Here is a 25,016-nt window from a genome sequence, read left to right on the forward strand (position 1 = left end):
TATCCGGAGCGGCGTTGCCAAGTCCCTCGGCAGGCTTCACCGGTTAAAGGCAGAGCACAGTCAGCAGATCTGCAGGGTGGCCACCTATTCAGCGGGGTAACAGCGGGTTTGCACGGAAAATAAGCCTCCAGTAGTGTCCCGCGCAGGGACCCGACACCGCGGGCAGCCCCGGGAGCCACCTCGCCGCCTGACCCCTTCCCGCGTGAGGGCTGCTCCCGGGTGCCGGCCGGCGGTGCCCTGCAGGGGGCCGCGTGCCCGAGCGAGGCGGGGGAGCGTGAGGGCGGCGGCGGCTCCGCGCCTCGAGGCCTTCGATGGAGCCGGCCGGCAGCGCGGGCGTCCCGGGCTCCTCTGCAGGTGGGTGTCTGCCGGAGGCGCCGGCGGGCGGTCCCCGATTGCCGCCCTGAGGGGCGCAGCCCCGGCAGCCGGGCCCCGAGAGGAGCCGGGGCTGATGCCGGAAGGGCCGCGGGCGCCCCTGAGGCCTTGCAGACCAGCCGCCTGGCCTACCGCGGCCGCCGGCCCCGTGCGCTCCCGCCGGGGGCCGCCCGCGGCGCCGCTTCTGGGCTGGCTGGCCCCGGGGGAGCCTGAGCGCTGCCCAGTGCGGGCTCCCGCCGGCTCTGTCAGGGTCGGCGAGCTGCGCGCATGGCCGGGGTGGGTCCGCCCCTTTGGTGCTGGCAGTCCTGGGCTCATGGGGGCTGCCCCTTTTCAGAGGGGATACAACAGAGTTCTTAGCTGTGGTCAGTATCCGTGAAGAACCCATGACATATTTTCATAACATTAGGGTCTGTATCCTGTGTGTTAATCCCAGGCCTTCTGCTTGTAGAAATTCTCCGGGCCCTTTCAGTTGATAGAGCCCTGCAAATCTGTAGATAGCTGCTTTTTATCCGGGGACCATTTTTGATGGTCGGGTGCAGGTACAAATTTTCTGTCCACACAGGGCTCTATCATTTGGGTACAGCATGCATCGCCATGTGTACTGATCTCTTGCTATGGGCTGCTGTTAATTGCCTCTTTTGATCCGAGTAATTGCTCTATTTAGGGTCTAGGTGAAGAAGTTCCTTAAATACCACACAAGGATGTTGAGAGGCCTAATTAATCTCTGTAAATGATATTCTTGAATGAAAGGTCTTATGGCAGTGCAAAGCATTGTAGATAGTAGAGATTCAGACATTTTAGTGTCGGTGTATTCTTGGCTTATTTGCATACTGTAGGTAAATCTGCAGTCAAGGTCTCATTCTCCATCCCTTTGCACCAGTGTTAAACCTGAGCAATTTGCATCTGATCTCAAGACATCACTATTCTATCTGCCACAACATACACATTTCCAAAAATATCTCCAGCACACTCTTCAGTTATCCCTGTTTTGCCATTGCCACATGACATTTTCAGGACAGATTCTAGCCACTGTACATTAGTCACTGTAACAGATTCCCAGCACCCTTTTTCTCTCTCTTCTACAGATACTCCCTCATCTCCAAGCCTTCCTGTTTTACAGTTCTGTAGAGTTACACTGATATATAAAATGGGTGTAACAGAGTAGAGAATTATGGCCTTAAATTCTGACAAACTGTTTCTAGTAAGAGGAAACTCATTAACAGATGTTAATCTGGTAGATTTGTAATTGGTGGGACATAAGATTCTTGTTAAAATTTAAACTTTTATAAATTAATTATACAATCATATAACACTTGTCAGTGTTCACTTGCAGAATTATCTTTACAGCTGCTAATCTAATAATGCATGAATAATGGCAGTGTCCACCAGCTTATTTAAAATTTAAAATGGGAATTAATCCAGCAAAGTTCTGTTCCTTGTAACTTCATTAAAACAAAAAAGTTTCTGAACTGAAAATTGGCATGTGTGTTCTATACATAGGAGTGAATATCTTCATTCTCCTGTGTAAAAATGTAAGCCAACAACTTTGTCATAAATTAGATAAGTACAAAAAAAACCTGGGGTGGAATTTTTAGTCTTAAACTGGAGCAGTTTTTCTAGAAATGAGACAGTCTTTGAAAGTAATAGGAGTAACAGAGACTAAATGCACTAAATAATTTTAATGTAAGCAGTGTCAGGATGAGCTCCACCCTGACATCTGGTGGTGAGGTGTGGCAAGTTGTGGAAAAGAACTTCAGGGGCCGATCTCATTTGCATATGCACACCCACCCTGCCTAGAATGAGGCCATAGCTGCCCAAATGGTCACTTTGGCTGCTGTGGGATCCCCAGTGTCTCTGTTATTGGGGCAGGAAGAATAAATTGTTATTACCCTGATTATGGAAGCTGTGCTTGGAACTGTACTTGGCCTTTTGTTATGATGGAGGGACTCACCATCAACTAAGTAGCACTCGCTAGGCAAGGGTCATGGGTTTTAAAACTCTGTGAATTGAGAGGGGCTGGGGACAAGTATTAGTACTTGGTGGTATAGGCCCCCTGGTGAGGGCCTTACATGCTAATTGCACTTCCTCCTCTCTCCACTGTGGAATATGAGAGCTAATTTTGATTCTATTAGGAGTCTAGTTACAGGCTGCTGAGCTCATTTTGGGCTAATGGTGTACCAGCACTGAGGCTCCCCTACTACAAGCTGAATTCACCAAAGAGCTGAACTGACTAAGAGCTGAAATCACTGAGTGTTGTGCTAAGTAGTGGGGGAGCCTGAAGATATATTGTGGAGTAGTTTGCAGGAGGGCTGGAGTGCCTTGTGGACAGCCTGGTGGAGCAGTTCGTAGGACAGCGGGAGCTGCTGGTGGGACGCGGAGCAGTTTGTGGGACGGTGGGAGCTGCTTGTGGGCTGCGGAGCTGAGTGAAGGAGTTCGTGGGACGGCTGGCGGAGCGAAACGAAGGCCTATGGAGCTGTGGGGCGGTCAGCTTCAGATCATGTAAGGTGCCTCTTACCCCCGTCCCATCCCCACCCAGGTTGGGAGGTAAAGCTCCGCAGATAAAGTTTCGAACTCTGGGGCTGCCCTGACCAGGGACAGAGACTTTTGGGTCATTGGACTTTTGGGACTGTGGGTGATTTGGGGTTGCTGGACTCAAGAACCAAAGGGAAAGGGGCATGCCCCAATTTGCTTGGGGTGGGTTTTTTTGCTCATGGGTTGTGTTATGAATCCTGTTGGTGGTGTTTCCCCAACATAATGCCACATTGTTTCTCTCTGTTATTAAAAGGCTTTTTGCTACACTCAGAGTATGTGCTTGCGAGAGGGGAAGTATTGCCTCTTGGAGGCGCCCAGCGGGGGTGGTATATATTTGTCCCAGGTCACTGGGTGGGGGCTCGAGCCGGTTTGCATTGTGTTATTGGAATGGATCCCCTAGATATTGAACCCGGCCCTTGTTGTTGCCAACTCTGACGGGCAGAAGGGTTACATTAGTATAGTCAAACAATCTATCACACATCACAAATCCGATAACATTTATGTTAAAGATAAGTCAATATATTGACACTGAGTGGGTTTGACTCTTTCGCTATTTATTATAGGCAGGTCTGGCAAGAAACTAATTCTTTCTTAAGATTAAGGTGAAGATCAAGGCACATGGAAAGTTATATCATGGGAGGGAGAATGGAAAGTGAAGAGACACTTTTTAAAATATTCAAACAGGCATTGCTTGTATTTCGGGAAATATATCTGGGCGACAGTTTGACACATTTGCTGATAAGACAGAAGGACAAACTAATATTTGGCATATTTACTGTTTTTATTTATTTCTATTACTGTTGTGTCCACAATATGCTAGGCCTCTCCAGAGATATAGTGAGGCACATCACTCCCCAAAAAGCTCACAACTGAAGAAAACAAGTAAAGGGGTGGATGGGGAAGAGAAGAGACAACATACTATCAATCCTTTTAGTATAAAAAAGGAAGAGACAGTTATCCCCAATTGCTGCTCCAGCTGATTTCTTGTAGGTGTTATGGAGGAAGTGATCGTAGTAGGGAGGGGTTGAAGGCGAAGAGGTTAGGGGCCTGTCTTGCAGACCAGCTCAGGAAGAGCATTCAGTGTAGAACTGTGGCTTAGAAAAAGAGGCTGAAGGACCAAGACTGGCATAATTGATGGGGCAGAAGGGTGGGGACAATGAGAAAAGACACAAAATCAGGTAAGAAAGGAAACACAGACTGTCCAAGTTTCTCATCTTCACCTTCAAACCTTTAACATGATTTGTTGGAAGATGGGGAATCAATGGAGAAATTCAAATAGGGAGGCGACATAGTGAAAATGCTAGGTAAGGAAGAGATTAATGGGGTTTTGGTCAGTGTATTGATTTGGTATTGGAGAAGGAGAAATGCAGTGACTATCAGTTGCAGGTCTGTATCCTTATGTGAATAATCCTGAAGGCTGATCAAAGCACAGAAAGAGGTTAAGGAAGAATTGTAAAGATCTGCTGTAAGTGGAGTAGTTTCTTAAGCATGTGGAGCTTGGTATGTACCACAACATTCTCCTTCTAATATGGCACTATTCAAACAGAAATAGGGGATATTATTTCCCACAGTCCCAAGTGGCTTTTGTAAACTTAGTCTTTCTTTTTTCTTCTTTCAGATTCCACAGTGGCACTTTCTGTTTTACCTTCTCCAGTATTGACTTTCTCCATATTATTGTGTTTTCCTCCTTTCCCTAGATCTTGACTTTTAGTCATAGTGACCTCTGCTCACTTTTTATTTATCTATCAACAGAAACCTTCTTTGACTTTTAATTTTTGTCAGTCCAGATATATTTGCAAAGTTAATTGTAAAATGAACTAAAAAAGCATGTGTGAAGTTAATCCTAGGATCAATAATGTCTGTTACAGTCTTATATTTTATTATGGTGGAGTTATAGTTTATCCAAAAGAATATTAGCAGCAGGCTTGAAACTAGGCACATGACATAGGGCCTGTGTTATATGAACTGTCTTACAAAGCTATGATAAGAAATGTAATTTCATGTCTCCAAACAGAACCGGTTTTAGGCCATTTCAGTTTTAAAAAAAATGTTATGCCTTTAGAGAGAAATTCTAAAGGGTTAGATTAGAAACCTGCATCACTAAGTCATTCTTTAGTTTCTGAATAGTGAACTTTTGGGACAAAGTCCCTGTGTAACTGTATGTGTTTGTAAAAACAACTAGGAGTACTTGTGGCACCTTACGGTATGTCTACACTACGAAATTAGGTCGAATTTATAGAAGTCGGTTTTTTAGAAATCGGTTTTATATATTCGAGTGTGTGTGTCCCCACAGAAAATGCTCTAAGTGCATTAAGTGCATTAACTCGGCGGAGCGCTTCCACAGTACCGAGGCAAGCGTCGACTTCCGGAGCGTTGCACTGTGGGTAGCTATCCCACAGTTCCCGCAGTCTCCGCTGCCCATTGGAATTCTGGGTTGAGATCCCAATGCCTGATGGGGCTAAAACATTGTCGCGGGTGGTTCTGGGTACATATCGTCAGCCCCCCGTTCCCTCCCTCCCCCCGTGAAAGCAAGGGCAGACAATCATTTTGCGCCTTTTTTCCTGAGTTACCTGTGCAGACGCCATACCATGGCAAGCATGGAGCCCGCTCAGGTAACAGTCACCCTATGTCTCCTGGGTGCTGGCAGACGCGGTACGGCATTGCTACACAGTAGCAGCAACCCCTTGCCTTGTGGCAGCAGACGGTACAGTACGACTGGTAGCCGTCATCGTCATGTCTGAGGTGCTCCTGGTCGCCTCTGTGAGGTCGATCAGGAGCGCCTGGGCAGACATGGGCACAGGGACTAAATTTGGAGTGACTTGACCAGGTCATTCTCTTTAGTCCTGCAGTCAGTCCTATTGAACCGTCTTATGGTGAGCAGGCAGGCGATACGGACTGCTAGCAGTCGTACTGTACCATCTTCTGCCGAGCAGCCATGAGATGTGGATGGCATGCAGTCCTTCTGCACCGTCTGCTGCCAGCCAAAGATGTAAAAGATAGATGGAGTGGATCAAAACAAGAAATAGACCAGATTTGTTTTGTACTCATTTGCTTCCCCCCCACCCCTGTCTAGGGGACTCATTCTTCTAGATCACACTGCAGTCACTTACAGAGAAGGTGCAGCGAGGTAAATCTAGCCATGTATCAATCAGAGGCCAGGCTAACCTTCTTGTTCCAATAAGGACAATAACTTAGGTGCACCATTTCTTATTGGAACCCTCCGTGAAGTCCTGCCTGAAATACTCCTTGATGTACAGGCACCCCCTTTGTTGATTTTAGCTCCCTGAAGCCAACCCTGTAAGCGCCCCTCCCAGCGTCAGAGCAATGGCAAACAATCGGGCATCTGAGAGTGCTGTCCAGAGCAGTCACAATGGAGCACTCTGATGGGGCTAAAACATTGTCGCGGGTGGTTCTGGGTACGTGTCGTCAGGCCCCCGTTCCCTCCCTCCCTCCGTGAAAGCAAGGGCAGACAATCATTTCGCGCCTTTTTTCCTGAGTTACCTGTGCAGACGCCATACCACAGCAAGCATGGAGCCCGCTCCGGTAACCGTCACCCTATGTCTCCTGGGTGCTGGCAGACGTGGTACGGCTTTGCTGCACAGTAGCAGCAACCCATTGCCTTCTGGCAGCAGACGGTGCAATACGACTGGTAGTCGTCCTCGTCGTGTCCGAGGTGCTCCTGGCCACGTCGGCAGGGAGCGCCTGGGCAGACATGGGCGCAGGGACTAAATTTGGAGTGACTTGACCAGGTCATTCTCTTTAGTCCTGCAGTCAGTCCTATTGAACCGTCTTATGGTGAGCGGGCAGGCGATACGGACTGCTAGCAGTCGTACTGCACCATCTTCTGCCAGGCAGGCAAGAGATGGGGATGGCTAGCAGTCGTACTGTACCATCTTCTGCCGAGCAGCCATGAGATGTGGATGGCATGCAGTCCTTCTGCACCGTCTGCTGCCAGCCAAAGATGTAAAAGATAGATGGAGTGGGTCAAAACAAGAAATAGACCAGATTTGTTTTGTACTCATTTGCCTCCTCCCCTGTTTAGGGGACTCATTCCTCTAGGTCACACTGCAGTCACTCACAGAGAAGGTGCAGCGAGGTAAATCTAGCCATGTATCAATCAGAGGCCAGGCTAACCTCCTTGTTCCAATAACAACGATAACTTAGGTGCACCATTTCTTATTGGAACCCTCCGTGCAGTCCTGCCTGAAATACTCCTTGATGTACAGGCACCCCCTTTGTTGATTTTAGCTCCCTGAAGCCAACCCTGTAAGCCGTGTCGTCAGTCGCCCCTCCCTCCGTCAGAGCAACGGCAGACAATCGTTCCGCGCCTTTTTTCTGTGCGGACGCCATACCAAGGCAAGCATGGAGGCCGCTCAGCTCACTTTGGCAATTAGGAGCACATTAAACAGCACACACATTATCCAGCAGTATATGCAGCACCAGAACATGGCAACGCGATACCGGGCGAGGAGGCGACGTCAGCGCGGTCCCGTGAGTGATCAGGACATGGACACAGATTTCTCTGAAAGCATGGGCCCTGACAATGCATGCATCATGGTGCTAATGGGGCAGGTTCATGCTGTGGAACGCCGATTCTGGGCTCGGGGAAACAAGCACGGACTGGTGGGACCGCATAGTGTTGCAGGTCTGGGACGATTCCCAGTGGCTGCGAAACTTTCGCATGCGTAAGGGCACTTTCATGGAACTTTGTGACTTGCTTTCCCCTGCCCTGAAGCGCATGAATACCAAGATGAGAGCAGCCCTCACAGTTGAGAAGCGAGTGGCGATAGCCCTGTGGAAGCTTGCAACGCCAGACAGCTACCGGTCAGTTGGGAATCAATTTGGAGTGGGCAAATCTACTGTGGGGGCTGCTGTGATGCAAGTAGCCCACGCAATCAAAGATCTGCTGATATGAAGGGTAGTGACCCTGGGAAATGTGCAGGTCATAGTGGATGGCTTTGCTGCAATGGGATTCCCTAACTGTGGTGGGGCTATAGATGGAACCCATATCCCTATCTTGGCACCGGAGCACCAAGCCGCCGAGTACATAAACCACAAGGGGTACTTTTCGATAGTGCTGCAAGCTCTGGTGGATCACAAGGGACGTTTCACCAACATCAACGTGGGATGGCCGGGAAAGGTGCATGATGCTCGCATCTTCAGGAACTCTGGTCTGTTTCAAAAGCTGCAGGAAGGGACTTTATTCCCAGACCAGAAAATAACTGTTGGGGATGTTGAAATGCCTATATGTATCCTTGGGGACCCAGCCTACCCCTTAATGCCATGGCTCATGAAGCCATACACAGGCAGCCTGGACAGTGGTCAGGAGCTGTTCAACTACAGGCTGAGCAAGTGCAGAATGGTGGTAGAATGTGCATTTGGACGTTTAAAGGCGCGCTGGCGCAGTTTACTGACTCGCTTAGACCTCAGCGAAACCAATATTCCCACTGTTATTACTGCTTGCTGTGTGCTCCACAATATCTGTGAGAGTAAGGGGGAGACGTTTATGGCGGGGTGGGAGGTTGAGGCAAATCGCCTAGCTGCTGGTTACGCGCAGCCAGACACCAGGGCGGTTAGAAGAGCACAGGAGGGCGCGGTACGCATCAGAGAAGCTTTGAAAACCAGTTTCATGACTGGCCAGGCTATGGTGTGAAAGTTCTGTTTGTTTCTCCTTGATGAACCCCTCCGCCCCTTGGTTCACTCTACTTCCCTGTAAGCTAACCACCCTTCCCTCCTCCCTTTAATCATTGTTTGCAGAGCCAATAAAGTCATTGCTGCTTCACAGTCATGAATTCGTTATTTATTCATCACACAAATAGGGGGATGACTACCAAGGTATCCCAGGAGGGGTGGTGGAGGAGGGAAGGAAAATGCCACATAGCACTTTAAGCACAGCACTTTAAAAGTTTACAACTTTTAAATACAAAATTTATTGAATGACAGCCTTCTTTTTTTTGGGCAATCCTCTGTGGTGGAGTGGCTGGTTGGCCGGAGGCCCCCCCACCGCGTTCTTGGGCGTCTGGGTGTGGAGGCTATGGAACTTGGGGAGGAGGGCGGTTGGTTACAGAGGGGCTGCAGTGGCAGTCTGTGCTCCAGCTGCCTTTGCTGCAGCTCAACCATACACTGGAGCATACTGGTTTGGTCCTGCAGCAGCCTCAGCATTGAATCCTGCCTCCTCTCATCACGCTGCCGCCACCTTTGAGCTTCAGCCCTGTCTTCAGCCCGCCACTTACTCTCTCCAGCCCTCCACCTCTCCTCCCGGTCATTTTGTGCTTTCCTGCACTCTGACATTATTTGCCTCCACGCATTCGTCTGTGCTCTGTCAGTGTGGGAGGACAGCATGAGCTCGGAGAACATTTCATCGCGAGTGCGTTTATTTTTCTTTCTAAGCTTCACTAGCCTCTGGGAAGGAGAAGATCCTGTGATCATTGAAACACATGCAGCTGGTGGAGAAAAAAAAAGGGACAGCGGTATTTAAAAAGACACATTTTATAAAACAGTCGCTACACTCTTTCAGGGTAAACCTTGCTGTTAACATTACAAACATAGCACATGTGCTTTCGTTACAAGGTCGCATTTTGCCTCCTCCCACCGCGTGAACGGATTTTGGTTGAATGCCAGCAAACATACACTGCAATGCTTTGTTCTACAATGATTCCCGAGTACGTGTTACTGGCCTGGAGTGGTAAAGTGTCCTACCATGAAGGACGAAATAAGGTTGCCCTCCCCAGAAACCTTTTGCAAAGGCAGAACCGCAAATGCCAGGGCAAAGTAATCCTTTCACATGCTTGCTTTTAAACCATGTATAGCATTTTAAAAGGTACACTCACCAGAGGTCCCTTCTCCGCCTGCTGAGTCCAGGAGGCAGCCTTGGGTGGGTTCGGGGGGTACTGGCTCCAGGTCTAGGGTGAGAAACAGTTCCTGGCTGTCGGGAAAACCGGTTTCTCCGCTTGCTTGCTGTGAGCTATCTACAACCTCCTCATCATCATCTTCTTCGTCCCCAAAACCTACTTCCGTATTGCCTCCATCTCCATTGAAGGAGTCAAACAACACGGCTGGGGTAGTGGTGGCTGAACCCCCTAAAATGGCATGCAGCTCATCATAGAAGCGGCATGTTTGGGGCTCTGACCCAGAGCGGCTGTTCGCCTCTCTGGTTTTCTGGTAGGCTTGCCTCAGCTCCTTCAGTTTCATGCGGCACTGCTTCGGGTCCCTGTTATGGCCTCTGTCCTTCATGCCCTGGGAGATTTTCAGAAAGGTTTTGGCATTTCGAAAACTGGAACGGAGTTCTGATAGCACGGATTCCTCTCCCCAAACAGCAATCAGATCCCGTACCTCCCGTTCGGTCCATGCTGGAGCTCTTTTGCGATTCTGGGACTCCATCATGGTCACCTGTGCTGATGAGCTCTGCATGGTCACCTGCAGCCTGCCACCTGCAGCCTGCCACCTTTCCTGGCCAAACAGGAAATGAGATTCAAAAGTTCGCGGTTCTTTTCCTGTCTACCTGGCCAGTGCATCTGAGTTGAGAGTGCTGTCCAGAGCGGTCATAATGGAGCACTCTGGGATAGCTCCCGGAGGCCAATACCATCGAATTGTGTCCACAGTACCCCAAATTCGAGCCGGCAACGTCGATTTAAGCGCTAATCCACTTGTCAGGGGTGGAGTAAGGAAATCGATTTTAAGAGCCCTTTAAGTCGAAATAAAGGGCTTCATTGTGTGGACGGGTGCAGGTTTACATCGATTTAACGCTGCTAAATTCGACCTAAAGTCCTAGTGTAGACCAGGGCTTAGAGACTAACAAATTCATTTGGGCATAAGCTTTCGTGGGCTAAAACCTACTTAATCAGATACATGGAGTGGAAAATACAGTAGGCAGGTATATATACACAGTACATGAAAAGATGGGAGTTGCCTTACCAAGTGGGGGGGGGGGGGTCGTCAGTACTAACGAGACAATTCAATTAAAGTGAAAGTGGGCTATTCTCAACAGTAGAATACCAATCACTTTTGTAGTGGTAATGAGGCCAATGTAATCAGGGTGGCCCATTTCAAACATTTGCAAGAAGGTATGAGTAACAGTAGTGGGAAATTAGTATGGGGAAATTAGTTTTTGTAGTGACCCATCCACTGTGTGTGTACAGGTGGGGCAGGGGAAATCCTGTGGTAATGGTGCATGGCAGATTCAGTAGATATCATTCTAAATGACACAGCAAAGAGAGCTTGTCATGGAAGATAAAAGGAAGAACGGTTTGTATGGAGAATATATACATAATTTTAAATTGATCAGAAATCTCCAGCTTACACTAGGATTTTGATATTTGGTCTATTCTAATGGGAATCAAACTGAAAAAAAAATCCTTTTATCTCTGTAAGGCTCCAGTAGTGCACACAGTCTCCCTTGCCTCAACACTTTTAAAAGTCTTTTCAATTATTGAGGGACTTGAACTCTTGAGTGACTACATATTCTTATATGTAAAATTTGGTATGATGTTTCTCTGGTGTATTGTGTTTAGTGACATGCCCAGTAGAGATATGATAGCTAGGAAACCTGTCAGCTGAATCTGATCAAAAAGCACTGGGCCAAACCTGTCCAAACTTCTGGAGTTAATTCAAGATGTATCATAGAGTTGTAGTAGCAACATTATTTTTATGGATCTTAAAATAGGGGTTTATTAACTTTCTGATGGGGGAAAAAATCACCTTGAACTAAAATTTTCTCATATAACCTTTCAGTCCAAATGCATGTACCTTGTGCAAGTGGGGCAAACTAAGGTGACCCATGCACTTTTAATTCTGTTTTTTTGGTAACTTTTAAATGCTTGATTTTATAACCTTAACTTTCTTTTTCTTTTTGAGAGGGTTTTTGTGTGTGTGTGTGTATAATGATTCATTTATGGATTTGTATTTTTAGTTATTCAAGGTGTAGGTTAAAATGTTCAAAAGGGTGTGATTTTTGGAGTTCACGTCTCATTTGCTAAAGGAGTAGCCACATTGCCACCTAAGTCTTATTGAAAGTCAGTGGCCAATGTGATATGTGCCAGCAATGCCCCTCTGCCATGTACATTGGCCAAAACTGGACAGTCTCTATGTAAAAGAATAAATGGACACAAATCAGACGTCAAGAATTATAACATTCAAAAACTAGTCGGAGAACACTTCAATCTCCCTGGTCACTTGATTACAGACCTAAAAGTGGCAGTTCTTCAACAAAAAAACTTCAAAAACAGACTCCAATGAGAAACTGCTGAATTGGAATTATTTGCAAACTGGATACAATTAACTTAGGCTTGAATAAAGACTGGGAGTGGATGTGTCATTACACAAAGTAAAACTATTCCCCCATGTTTATTCCCCCCCACCCCCCTGGCTGTTCCTCAGACGTTCTTGTTAACGGCTGGAAATAGCCCACCTTGATTATCACTACAAAAGGTTTGCCACCACCCCCCTGCTCTCCTGCTGGTAATAACTCACCTTACAGTGTATATCGTAACACCCATTGTTTCATGTTCTCTGTGTGTATAAATCTCCCCACTGTATTTTCCACTGAATTCATCCAATGAAGTGAGCTGTAGCTCACGAAAGCTTATGCTTAAATAAATTTGTTAGTCTCTAAGGTGCCACAAGTCCTCCTTTTCTTTTCACTTAGAAAGTGTGTCATAGCCAGCCAGTGTGCTGTTTTTTGTGTTTTGTATTACTTTGTGAATAAACAGTACATGTCCAGATTATGAATGATTATAAACATGAATCTGATGAGAAACTATTGATTTGGAAGATTGCATCTCTATTGTGAGGCGTGTAGCTGCCCCATAGCACCCCATCTTAGCAGAGTGTGGTTTTGGAGGTGCTCCCTGCCTCAATTTCCCTTCAACAATGAGGCTTTTCAGTCTCAGGGATACATATGGCTCAGCCCTCTGGCTGGGTCCCTCTCACAGTTCAGTCCCCTTCCAGGGTAACAGAAGTCCAAACTATCAAAAGTTCTTCTCCTCCTCACTTGTGCTCCTCTTCAGCTTGTGCTCTGCGCTCAGTTCTCAGCTCCTTCCGGGTGACCTTTGTCTTTCCTGCTCTGGGATAGAGCTCTGACTCCCCTGATTTTTCTTGATCCTGGTTTAGGGCCTGTTCATAGTAGCGCAACTTGCCAGCTGCAGTTCCTCTACCAAACTGAGTTCTCTGGCATTTTTTGAGGCCCAGGTGTTTATCAGGCTATCATCTGACCCCAGTTAGTCCTTCCCTGCTTAGTCTGAGAGGCAGCAAGTTATGGCACACATGGGCTTATTGAACAGGGCTGACTAGCCCCAGGCCTCCTGGTTCTTGAAGGGCCAGGCCACCCTATTCCAAAAACAAAATAAATCCTGGTTTTCACCACACAGAATTATTGCAAAGTAATAAGCAGACTATTAAAGATTAAAAAAACAAAATGCAAGGTGCATTTTGCTTTGAGATGTATCTCAGCTCACTGTAGGTGCAAGTCATAGCAGTTTTCCTTTTTTCCCCCTACTGGGGTTGAGTGGAGGAGATACTGTTGCAGGGAATGCTCGTGCCTTAAGTGGAGAGATGGATGGCTCAGGTCTCATGAAGGGGAAATTGTCCAGGCAATGTAATGGCTGCTGTGATGTTGGCCTTCAGAGGCTTTTCTCAATAATACTTCAGAGCATCTGAGGATGATGTCTTTGTGCATTTCCTGATACACACCTTGGTCCTTCTGCCTTTCCTTCAGCATGTGCGCCCTCTATTCCCTGGCCTTGTGGGCTCAGAACTCTTGAGCCGGGCTCAGAACATGCCCTCCCTTAGCCATTTCTTTTCCTCCTTATCAAGGTCAGTCTTTCAGCTGGTGGGGTGAGAGTACCTCTCAAAGATGCCTCAGCTGAGGCCACTAATCAGTCAGAGAGCCCTTATTAGATTTAAGGGACTAGCAGACCTCAAATGAGTGTCACAACTACCTACACTTTTCCCCATGTATGAACAGGGTCACATTCACTACTGCTTGCTTTCAGGGATGTTCAGAAACATACAACATGGTAAATATATGGGGTTAGTTTTCAACACTCTAGCCAGGAGAGGTAGGAGGCTGGATGTAGAGTGTCCCAGGTAAATGTATAAATAGTTCAGTAAACACTACTAAGCTTATTACAGGCAGTGATGATCCTGGTGGGTATATTGCTTATGAGGGTGCCAAAGGCCCAGAGAAGGCAGATGGCTTGAGTTCACTGGAGCCATGTGCTACTGGCCTCTTCACAGCAATGGTGCCGCTGGAGCTGGTGGTAGAATGGTGTGGAGAAACAAGACCCCTAATCCACTCAGTGTGGTTGCAGTTGCTGGCACCTAGGGCTAAAGCAAAATCCATCAACAAGGTATAAAACTCTCTAATTTCCTAAACTGGTTTCCTCAGTTTAACATTCATGCATTTTACACAAACAATAAAGATGAGATCATCTATAAAGATTTGCACATTTTCTTTTTATCATATCCATATCTAAACATCACCAAAGTATACTTTGAGATCATCACGTTAATGAACGGATACACCCATTATTACTAGCTCAAAAAAAGAGAAACTACAGACACCAAGGCAAACCTACTTTTATCTCTGCAAATTTAGAACTAAAGGGCTTGTTAACATGAGAACAGGACATATAGTAGACAAAGGAGTGGGCAATCTATACTTGAAACTTTAATTAGAACGAAAACAAGGGACTCAAGATGCATCAGAAGTAAATGTATTCCAAGTTCAGTCCAGGAAGCAAAATGCTCTAATAGCCTCCTCCATCAGGCAAATCTCTGCCTTCAAATATGGTTCTGCTCTGCAAAGTAACTTTGTAAAAATAGATTTTTTGGGAATCCATGCTTATTGTCTCAGTAATTTCCATATGAAATGTATTCAATTTAGAAGACAAGATGTTTTGTTGGTTTTTTTCCTATCTGCCAGCCTTGCAAATTCAGCTTTGGATCTGAAGACCAAGAGTTGCTCTTTCTTTGCGTCACCCTAGTCATAAAGATCCTTACCCTGCAAGGTGCTCTGCACAGACAGACCCCTATGTTGGTCCCCATTGGCTTCTAGAGTCCTGTGGAGATCCAGGCAGAGCAGTTTTCTGTATCACCGTAGAAGATTTTGCAATTGTAATTCTTGCCATCTGATACACCTGTGCAGCTGTATTGTTTCAGTGCAGTCACACAGATATAAATTAGGTCATAATTTTGAAAGCAGTGGAGTTGCACACACGGCCCTGCAATTGGAAAAAGAAAACTTCTGTTGATGAATGAATCGGGAAGGAATTCAGTTTGTTATCCCAGAACTGTGCTTAATTTTGTAGAACTGACAATAGTAAAACTTATTAAACTTTATTTTTTTTCCACCAAACTTGTCAGATATAACTGAAAACTTTCAGGGAGCAGATTGGTAAATAAGTTATGCAAAAATGACACCTCAAAGTGGAACCATGTTTTACTAAAATAATTCTAAGTATACCATGCATTTTTCAGTGAAGTATTCCACTCCTAAAAACCAGTTATTTTACTGGTCTCTTTAGCCATGGAAGAGAGGTTTCACTGTAAATGACAGTTAAATTCCAGTACAAAAACAAAAAAGTGTTAGAACAAAATGAAAAAAATAACTTTTACAGACTTCTTCTCAAACGTACTGTAGTCTTTTCCCTGTCTTTAACCATTTGGAGTTAAAACAAGCAAATTCATTATTGTTTGGAAAATATAATTCCAGCGTATAATGGCTGTACAAAGTTGGTTTTCATTTTGACAGAACTGCAAGTCTTCCAGAAATGATTGATAAACATATTTATTTGAATCCTTAATATGCAGTAAAATTGCCCTAAATAAGTAGATGATAAATTAGATAACATCATCCATTTTCCACAATGATTAAATTAACCCATTTAAATTAATTCAGTGTGCATTTCTTTGTTTTTACATTGTTAAATTACAGTGTTGTCATCTAAAATGTATGGCAAAATTAGGGCTCTCCAATGCAACTTGCAAAATATATATGTACTTTTTTGGGACCTGTACATGATCTTGGCTTTGAATTACCCAATTATGACAAACATAGCTATCAAAAAGAAGGGATTTTCTCAAGAAAGGAATGTCCGTAAATATGCATACCTTTCTGTGTGCACATTTTCAATTTGTATCCGACCATCAGTGGTTTCTTTTACCATAGGTCTACAGACGTCTTGGGGAGTGAGAGTACAGCAGAGTGACACAACTTTCAGACTTCCTTCAACCTGCTTTGCTAATATTGACATGAAGGATGGTTGTTGGGCAAATTTTAGCTTCAGCATGCAATGTTTTAGCTGCATAACTCCCATTAATGTTAAAAGGAAGCTGTGTAGCTAAAATGTTTCAGTATTTTGAAAGTAAAACTAAGTATTTGTTAGTGCCTGCTCGTTTTCTTCTTCAGTTTTTACCTCTGTTTGGATTATTGGCTCCTAAAGTTGTTTTAGCTTTGATTATGTAGCAGTCTCTTGTATGCTATGTATTCGGCTATTTGCAAGGAAACAGATAACTCTGGGTCAGTGTCTGCAGTTTGCTGCTGCCGGGCTGCTTCTTTCCTATAGGTAGATCTAGAGCCGTAGATCTCAACCTATTTACCATTGTGGGCCACATATGCAGTTCTCTGTGTTAGGTGGGCAGTATCCACACATCTATATACTACATGTATGGCACTGAGAATGTTACATGGACCGCAGCTGTGTGCAGATTGGGCCACAGATGGCCTTTGGGCTGCGAGTTGAGAACCACTGGTCTAGAGGCTTATTTTCTCAGTATCGGGTAAGCTAATCTTTTGTTGGATTGCTAGGGCAGAATGCATTTTATGCAAGTCCCTCGCCTGTTGCACCTTACTGGTTCATTGCTCAGTCCCGTGAAGTGCTGAACATTGACCCCAATCCAGTAAAGGACTTTAAGAATATACATAAATTACACCAACTTCAACAAGACTACTCAGGTGCTTAAAGATAAGCATGTGCTCAAGTGCTTTTGCTATATGGAGGCCTGAGTACTCGATACCTCTCAGGATCAAGCTTTTTTATATCCTTGCTTGGTGTTAAAATTGACTGGAATATCTGAACTGAGGTTGTAAATGAAGGAACTGCCTATTTAATCCCTTGCTTTTTCTGAATTCCTTTTCAGGATCCCCACTTGGTGAAGTATGTATTGTTACCCAAAGTACATTATGGGTGCTATTGCCAATTGGTAGCGCTTAATTATTTAAGTCCTAGATTTTAATCATGATTTAAATCAGCAAGCAAGAAACCTTGATTTAAATCATCAGTATTAATCATATTTTGCATTTGTACATTTTAGTTACTTTCCTATAGAGTGGTTGATTCTCATTGGTTGTTAACCATTAAAATATGTTGATTTGCAACTAAATATAGTTTATTATACTAAATTTGAAACTTCTTTTGCTAACCAGGGTGATACACTATTATCTATATACATTTATTTAAATAAATAAATATAGCTTAACTTACATTAATTCAGTCTTTTTACATTTTTGTTATGTTAGAAAGGGCAAATTATGAATTTCTCATTTTATGTGATGATTTTTTTTTACTTGTGATTTATGTCAAGTTTTATTTGGATGAAAATTCAAATTTAATTAATGTACAAAACCAACTTTTTAAAAATTAAATAAAACTACCTTATGTTAAATATGCTGGATATATAAAAATGTTTATCCAAACATCTTTTGCATTTGAAACTAACATTTATTAAACAAAGGAAGTGTCTGTAGTTAGTGAATTGAACTGATTGTTTCTGGTCACTGTCTTTCAAGTTTTTAGAAATAGCAGATCTCATCCTCACACCTCGTTTTTATTCATAGACTGGAAGAGGAAACAAGCTTCTCTGCTTTTTCAACTCCCAAATGGTTTCTTAACTATGAATGAACAAATCCCAGAATAAACTGAAATGAAGAAACTATTCTCTCTGCACCTGCAGAAGAGGTTGCTGCTATCAAAAGCTGGTTTAGCACTTCAACAAATTCTGGTTCCAAGTGTTTAGCCAGTGACTTCCACCGTTGAGGGGTTTGACTTTTTAAACTTGGTAGCACATGTGTACTGCTTAATATTATTTTTTTTTGTATTTAATTTAAATGATTTTAACAGACTGTAATAAGTTTAGGCCTTAACATAGATTTTCAACTTAAAAATGAATTTTAAATAGGTATATTTTAAAAAATACCTTGTATTTTAATTTAAATTTTAAAAAAGTAAAAGAAAATAATTTTTAAAAAAGAGGAAAAATCTATTTTTATCCACTGCAAAGTTTAGATTTGGTTGACATTGGAGAGGTCATGTTTATTTCTAATAAATAAAAAATGAAATTCCTGCCATGATCTAATGTGGAAGTTCCCTGAAAAAAAAATCCAGTTGATGTGGTGAGGGCTTGCTAATAGTATTCCAGTCAGACCATCGTTATGAAGAGATTAAAGACTGCTTCCCTAACACCTCACCTCAAACTTCTCTGGCAGCTGATTAATCCAGAACAGTTGAGGGCACTCATTTAGGGACCTGTGGCTGCAAAGGCTGTTGAGTTCCCAGTTATATCTGGTTGAACAAAGGTCCCCAATATGTGGGGTGCGCCCCCTACCCCAGGGGGATGTGGAGGAACATCTGGGGGGCACGGAGGGGCCATCCCTAACCGGAGTGGGGAGAGAGCACCTTCCAGCTCCTCCATGCCTCCCACCCCCAGCAGCATTCCCAGCTCCTGGCCCTGTCCCCAATCTTGGCGTGGCTCTGCTCCTCGCTAGGGGCAGCCCCGGCTGCGGCCCCACTCCCAGCCCCAGACATACCTCTGGCTGAGACCCTAGCTTCTGCCCCCTTACCCCTGTCTGTGTCCCTGCTCCCGGCCCTGGTGGAGAAGGGGGAGTGCGGACAGGGGTAAAGGGGGGACATGACCCTCACGTTTGGGGACCTCTGGTGTAGAAGCTTCCATGCTGATGATGCTCATTTTAAAAAAAAGTGTTAATTAAATTTGTGACTGAACTTCTTGGGAGAATTGTATGTGTCCCGCTCTGCCATATATTTCGTATTACGGCAGTCTTGGATGATGACCCAAGAACACTTTCACTGCAGATTTCACAAAACGTAAAGACGGTACTGTGAGATTTCTAAAAATAGCTACAGCACTTGACCTATGATTTAAGAATCTGAAGTGCCTTCCAAAATCTGAGAGGGATGGGGTTTGGAGCATGCTTTCAGAAGTTTTAAAAGAGCAATACTCCAATGCAGAAACTACAGAACCTGAACAACCAAAAAAGAAAATCAACCTGCTGTTGGTGGCACCTGACTCCGATGATGAAAATAAATGTGCATCAGTCCGCACTGCTTTGGATCATTATTGAGCAGAACCCATCATCGGCATGGAAGCATGTCCTTTGGAATGGTGTCTGAAGAATGAAGGGGTATATGACTGTTTAGCATATCTGGCATGTAAATACCTTTGCAATGCCAGCTACAAAAGTGCCATGTTGAATGCCTGTTCTCACTTTCAGATGACACTAAATGAGAAGTGGGTAGTATTTTCTCCCATAAAAGTAAACAGACTTGTTTGTTTTTAGCAATTGGCTGAACAAGAAGTAGGACTGAGTGCACTTTGGTTTTTTTTTTGAGTGCAGTTACATAAAATTCTACTTTTGTAAATTGCATTTTCATAATAAAGAGATTGCACCACGGTGTTTGTATGATGTGAACTGAAAAATACTATTTTGTTTTTCACAGTGCAAATATTTGTAATAAAAACAATGATATAAAGTGAGCACTGTACACTTTGTATTCTGTGTTGTAATTGAAATCCATGTATTTGAAAATGTAGAAAATTATTTAAATAAATTATATTCTGTTATTAACAGTGCAATTCAAACTGCAATTAATCACATTTTTTAATCCTCTGATAGTCCTAATTTAGAATGCCCAAAAAATAAGAAAAGTTGAGCTAGCATGACTTGTGTTGTGTGTGGGAAGTTAGTGCAACTCAAAATTGTCTGCATGGAAGGCTGCAATATTACCATCTTGGTCAAGTGTTTGAGTCTTCTGAAGCAATGTTATTGCTCAGAAAGGAAACAGTAAGTAAATTGGTGGGTTTTTTATTTTTTTTATTTTCAGAGAACTTTAATAATAATAATTGTGACAATACCCCCAATTTGCAGTTTTCTCAATTAACCGGGGGAGAATGAGGGGGGGAAATTAGTTACCTGCATTGCTGTTTTTGGAATCAGTTTTGCTGAGACTAGTGTCAAATCTTAGAGAGCACTTGTTCAATATTCTGGCAGTAATAAATAAAATAAAAGCTACAGTGAAGCTACAGAATGAAAACCAGTTTTTTAAGAATTTCTAATTTAACTTATTGGAACACATCTGTCTGTCCTTTCTGTTAATTTTTTCCCAGCCTTCTTCCTTAACTCTCTGTTCAACCACCAAAAGCTTTGTCCATGCCTTAGTCATTTTGGCTCCTCACTAAAGCAACCTTCTTCTTTCTCTGACCCTCTGCCTCCCTTCTGCCTACTAAAAGTACTGCTGCCAAAAATCTCTTTCCACAGAGACCAGGTTCCTCACCTTGAAATTCTTCTTTGGCTCTTTGTCTCTTCTTGTATCACATCTCTATTCTTTGTCCAGTGTGTCTTCGACAGTGTCTCTGCTCTCATAGTTTGCCCTAGGAGAAAAGCTTTTGGTGAAAGCTTTTTCACCAGTTGGCATCACTACTGTAAGCCCCTTAGTAGTAGGGGCTTATTTGATGTTCATAAAGAGCAACATGCACTATGGGGCTGCATAAGTAATTAGAACAACTTGAGACATGTCAGATTCAGAGGATGTGTTTTGAGGATGCTGAAAGCAGGGATGTAAAAAATTAGGTTGTAACTAACTTTTTGGGTTCAATTTAAAACACAGATCCTGCAAGAGGACCTCTGTGCATGGATCCTCTTGCAGTATCTGGGCCTAAATTATGGAGTCACTGTCATTGGATCCAAACGTATCAAGTGTACAAAAAGACAAGCCAAGGGCATTTTATAAAGATCTTTATAAAATATTCCTTTATTTTTAACACTTTACAAAATATGTACAGTTTAAAGTATGTACAATCCAATACACATTCTGCAACCATGAGTTTAGAACTTAGTGTTGGGATAAAATGTTCATTAAAATATTTGCTAGAATATTTTTCCTCCTAAGGTAAGCCAGTTTGAGATGCATACTATTCACACTATTACTTTCAAACTACCAAACTGAATTTGATTACTGACATTGCCTGCATGCTACTTTTGCATGTTTCATGTTCATGCTGTATGTGGTTGTTTAGATTTGTGTTTCTGTTGATTGATCTAAGGCCACACGAGAAAAAGATAATTAGCCTGACTGGGGACTATAGCCCATCTGTAAAACAGATACATAACATAACTCATTAAACGAAAAAAAACTTACTGTGACTTTTTCATTATACGATAGGAATAAAAGACAGAAAAGAACATCAAGCATGGTACTTGAAAATATCAAAACTGGCACTGGCTTTGGCAATTATCCACTCAAAGCCTCCAGAAAAAAGCAGCAAAGAATACACAGAGCATCTTGCTAAAATTATATCTGGACAGGATCTTAAATGGAGATCAAAAGTTGAAGCATTAGAAGCTGAAGTCCTTAGATTACGTCAGGAGCTTCTTTTGAACAAGATCTGTCCAAGATTCTGCTTGGAAAATAGTAAGTCTCTGAAGTTGTTTTTGAATAACATCTATGTGCACTGCACTAACATTTGAAAGACAAAATATCAGAGTGTTTTTGCTTAACAATAGTTTTTTTTTTTTTTTTTTTTTAATGCATGGGTAAAGGTGTCTTAAATGCAGGAATCTTTATTTTTGTTTTTTTCCAAAAAGTGTACAGTGGTGAGACACTAGTTTTAGTTATAACAGGAATTAATGTAAAAATTTTGAGATTTACTTAGTGTTAATAAAAAAAAACCTTTATTCACAGTAGAAAATAAAATATCATAGGATTTGGCTGTCAATCTTCAGAGTCTGTGTTTGCGGTCTACTGCACATTGGATAATTTCAGAAGGTATCATGACAAGACTTTTTAAATTTTCACACCATAGCCTACTAGTTTTAATTTAATGGGAACATTAATGTATCATATTTAAATTTGGAACGCTATCTTATGAACTTAGTTTTCTATCTCTAACCACATTAAACAGGCTTAAAAATCAGAATTTGGGCCTAATATGTGATATATTGATCTATATGAAAAAAATTGTAGAGGATAATATCCTAATTTTCTAATGTGTATCTAATCTAAGAAGTTCTGAGACCAGAAATTGTGACTGGTTGGTGGGGAGGAAGTCTGAGTTGCAAGGTGCTGCAGTCTTTAGTGAAATATGCTGGTAGATTTCTGTGCACCTGTCTATGATTTGGCTTACAGGACAGTCTGTTTTAAAAACAAAATGTGGTCAGGTTTTATCTAGTGGCATTATTTTTTTCACACCAATGTTTTTGTTTAACTTTTGTCTACGGGAGGAGTTTCCTTCCCCTAATTTTTGAAATGAGGAGGAGGGGATGAATTTGATTTTTCCGCTACCAGCCTTAATGGTGAATAGTTATTTGGATGGATTGATGTACAGATATAGCCTCCACCATAAAAATAGGCAATTTTATACTGTTCATCTCTCATCTGCATTCAGTGTTATTTTGGGGTCTCCATTATGGCAGTTTCTGGACTTTTGTCCCTTTTTTGGTATATCTCTGCTTTCCTTCCTGTTATATTCCCAGCCTCCTTTCTCCGTACCCCCATCCCATACACACTACTCTACTTTAAGCAGTATTTCAAGAAGAGGAACTCTCAAGCTCTTCTTGTCACAGATTGCCAGTGATTGACTTAGTATTCTGAAGAGCTGAAAGATATGAATGTGGGAGGCTTATTATCAGGGTAGACTGCTCCTCTGTACTGGCTACAAAGGATATTGAAATTGGGGATGTGGGGTCTGCAGAACATGTCAACCAACTGGAAATGAAACCAGTTCACCTGGAACTTCTGCATTTCAAGCTTTGTATTTTACAGTCTTGTCCAGAGAGGTGTCTTACCTCCTCAATCAACCAGGGGCGAGGAGTGAAGCTCTGCTTTGAGAGGCACTATTAATTCTGAGACAGAGAAGAGCAGATGTGTTCTGGATGATGGAGTCTCTATCAAGAGATATTGAGTTTCTCAGCCCTAGTTTAGTCACTGTGAAGGTGGTTCACATACCTGACCCTGATGATTGTAGCCAAGTTAGCCTTTGTTTCGTCCTTACATGGACTTGTGTCTCTTGCAGAAGAGTAGTCCCTTAATCTCCGCAGATCAGGCATCCAACTCCAGGCATCCAACTGGGACATCAATACGCTTTATGAAATCTCACTGACTAGTACAAAAAAGTCTGGAGTTTCCCTTCTTTGTGCTGTGCAAATGGGGGCATTTCACCTTTTCATATGCTACCTATGAATTTTCTCCAGTTCAGCCAGAAAAGAAAAATTATGTCACAATACCTAAAGCGGGGTGGGCAAACTTTTTGGCCTAAGGGCCACATCTTGGTGGTAAAATTGTAGGGCCATGAATGTAGGGCTGGTGCAGGAGGGGGTGTGGAGTGCGGGAGGGGGCTCAGGGCAGGGGGTTGGCATGCAGAAGCGGTGCGGCAGGGAGCTCAGGGCAGGGGTTCAGGGTGCAGGAGGGGTTTGGGATACAGGCTCCAGCCCGATACCACTTACCTCAAGCAGCACCGGGGTGGCAGCAGTGTGCAGTGGAGCTAAGGCAGACTCCCTGCCTGCCCTGGCCCAGCGCCGCTCGCGGAAGTGGCCAGCATGTCCAGCAGGGGCTCCTGGGGATGGGATGGGGAAGGGCAGGTGGCTCCGCCGTGTGCTGTCCTCGCCTGCGGGTACTACCCCCCACCCCCCGAAAGCTCACATTGGCAGCTGTTCCCCGTTCCTGGCCAATGGGATCTGTGGGAGGTGATGCCTGCAGGGTGAGGGCAGCGCACGGAGCCCTCTGCCCCCCCCGGGGGGGGCTGCAGGGATGTGGTGCTGGCTGCTTCCGGGAGTGGCGCAGGGCCAGGACAGGTAGGGAGCCGCGGGCCGTAGTTTGCCCTCCCCTGACCTGAAGAGTCAAATTCCATCACTTACTACTACGGGAGGATCTATGGATGGCTTCTTTGTGGGATTTCATGCCTCAAAGTGTTTCTAAAAGCCATCAAACCCTGTATATATTTCCAAGGTGAAACAATTTCAGGGAATTCAGTCTAATATTCAAAACACTGTACCACTGTTCAATAGCCACTCTTTCTTTAGAACTGCTTTAATTCAAAGTGGCACTCCTAGTTGTGATGATCTGAGCTAGGCAAGAAATGAGCTAGCTGCCTCTTGTAATTTTCCATTTATTACCTTTTATCCTAACAGTTTTGTCCTGAAAACTGTGCCAAGCTTCATTTCATGGAAGAATTCTGGTTTCATATTAATCAAGAGGTTTTTTCCCCTTTCTTCTGCTCAAACCTGAAATATGACAGATGGGATTTCTGGCAATTTTCCAGGGAAAAGGACACAAAACATTCAGGTCAGCTGACGGTCTCTCTTTGGTTTGGAGAAGCACAAAAGACAAAGTGGCTACATTTAGCGATCCTCTGAGGCAGGTTTCCTTACCCATCATTAATAAGAGCTCATCAAATCCAAGGATCATATTGCTTCTTGGCAAGAAAGTGAGTCAGTCCTTGTAGCAGACATCTGAAAAGCTCACACCTGGTATTCCAGCTCAGGAAGGTATTGCTAATCTTGAAATGGACAGAAAATTGCAGATTGGCTCCAATCCTTCCAGCATACAGTGAATGGAGTATTAGAGGGTAGATGATGTTGTATTTGAAGGGCTGTAATTCAGTTAGCCAACATGTATCTTAGCAAAGGTCGTCAAGGGGTACATTTCTCCCATCCACATTTTCTAATTTGGTTCATCTTACTATTCAGAGTAAATTGATATGAATCACTAGACACACTTGCTGTATTAAAAGGAATTTTTCTGTACCTCTAAAACAGGTTTGTTCTTTCTGCTAAGGCCCACAGATCCATGAGTACTCCAGTCTGCTTATAGCTTGGGGGCAGAATG

The 25,016-nt window shown here is 43.7% G+C and overlaps 1 protein-coding gene across 2 annotated transcripts in view; it reads left to right on the forward strand.

The window, feature by feature from the left end:
* Positions 1-231: 231 nt before the first annotated feature.
* The window catches only part of MEI4 (meiotic double-stranded break formation protein 4), a 133,310-nt gene continuing 108,525 nt past the window's right edge, over positions 232-25,016 (forward strand). For both annotated transcript variants that reach the window (XM_075126537.1, XM_075126538.1), the window contains exon 1: positions 232-354. In XM_075126537.1, coding sequence (XP_074982638.1) covers positions 312-354 — 43 coding nt within the window. In that variant the 5' untranslated portion in view covers positions 232-311. The remainder of the gene's footprint in view (positions 355-25,016) is intronic.

This window comes from Caretta caretta, chromosome 3 (assembly GCF_965140235.1).
Source record: "Caretta caretta isolate rCarCar2 chromosome 3, rCarCar1.hap1, whole genome shotgun sequence".
Taxonomy (NCBI): Eukaryota; Metazoa; Chordata; order Testudines; family Cheloniidae; genus Caretta; species Caretta caretta.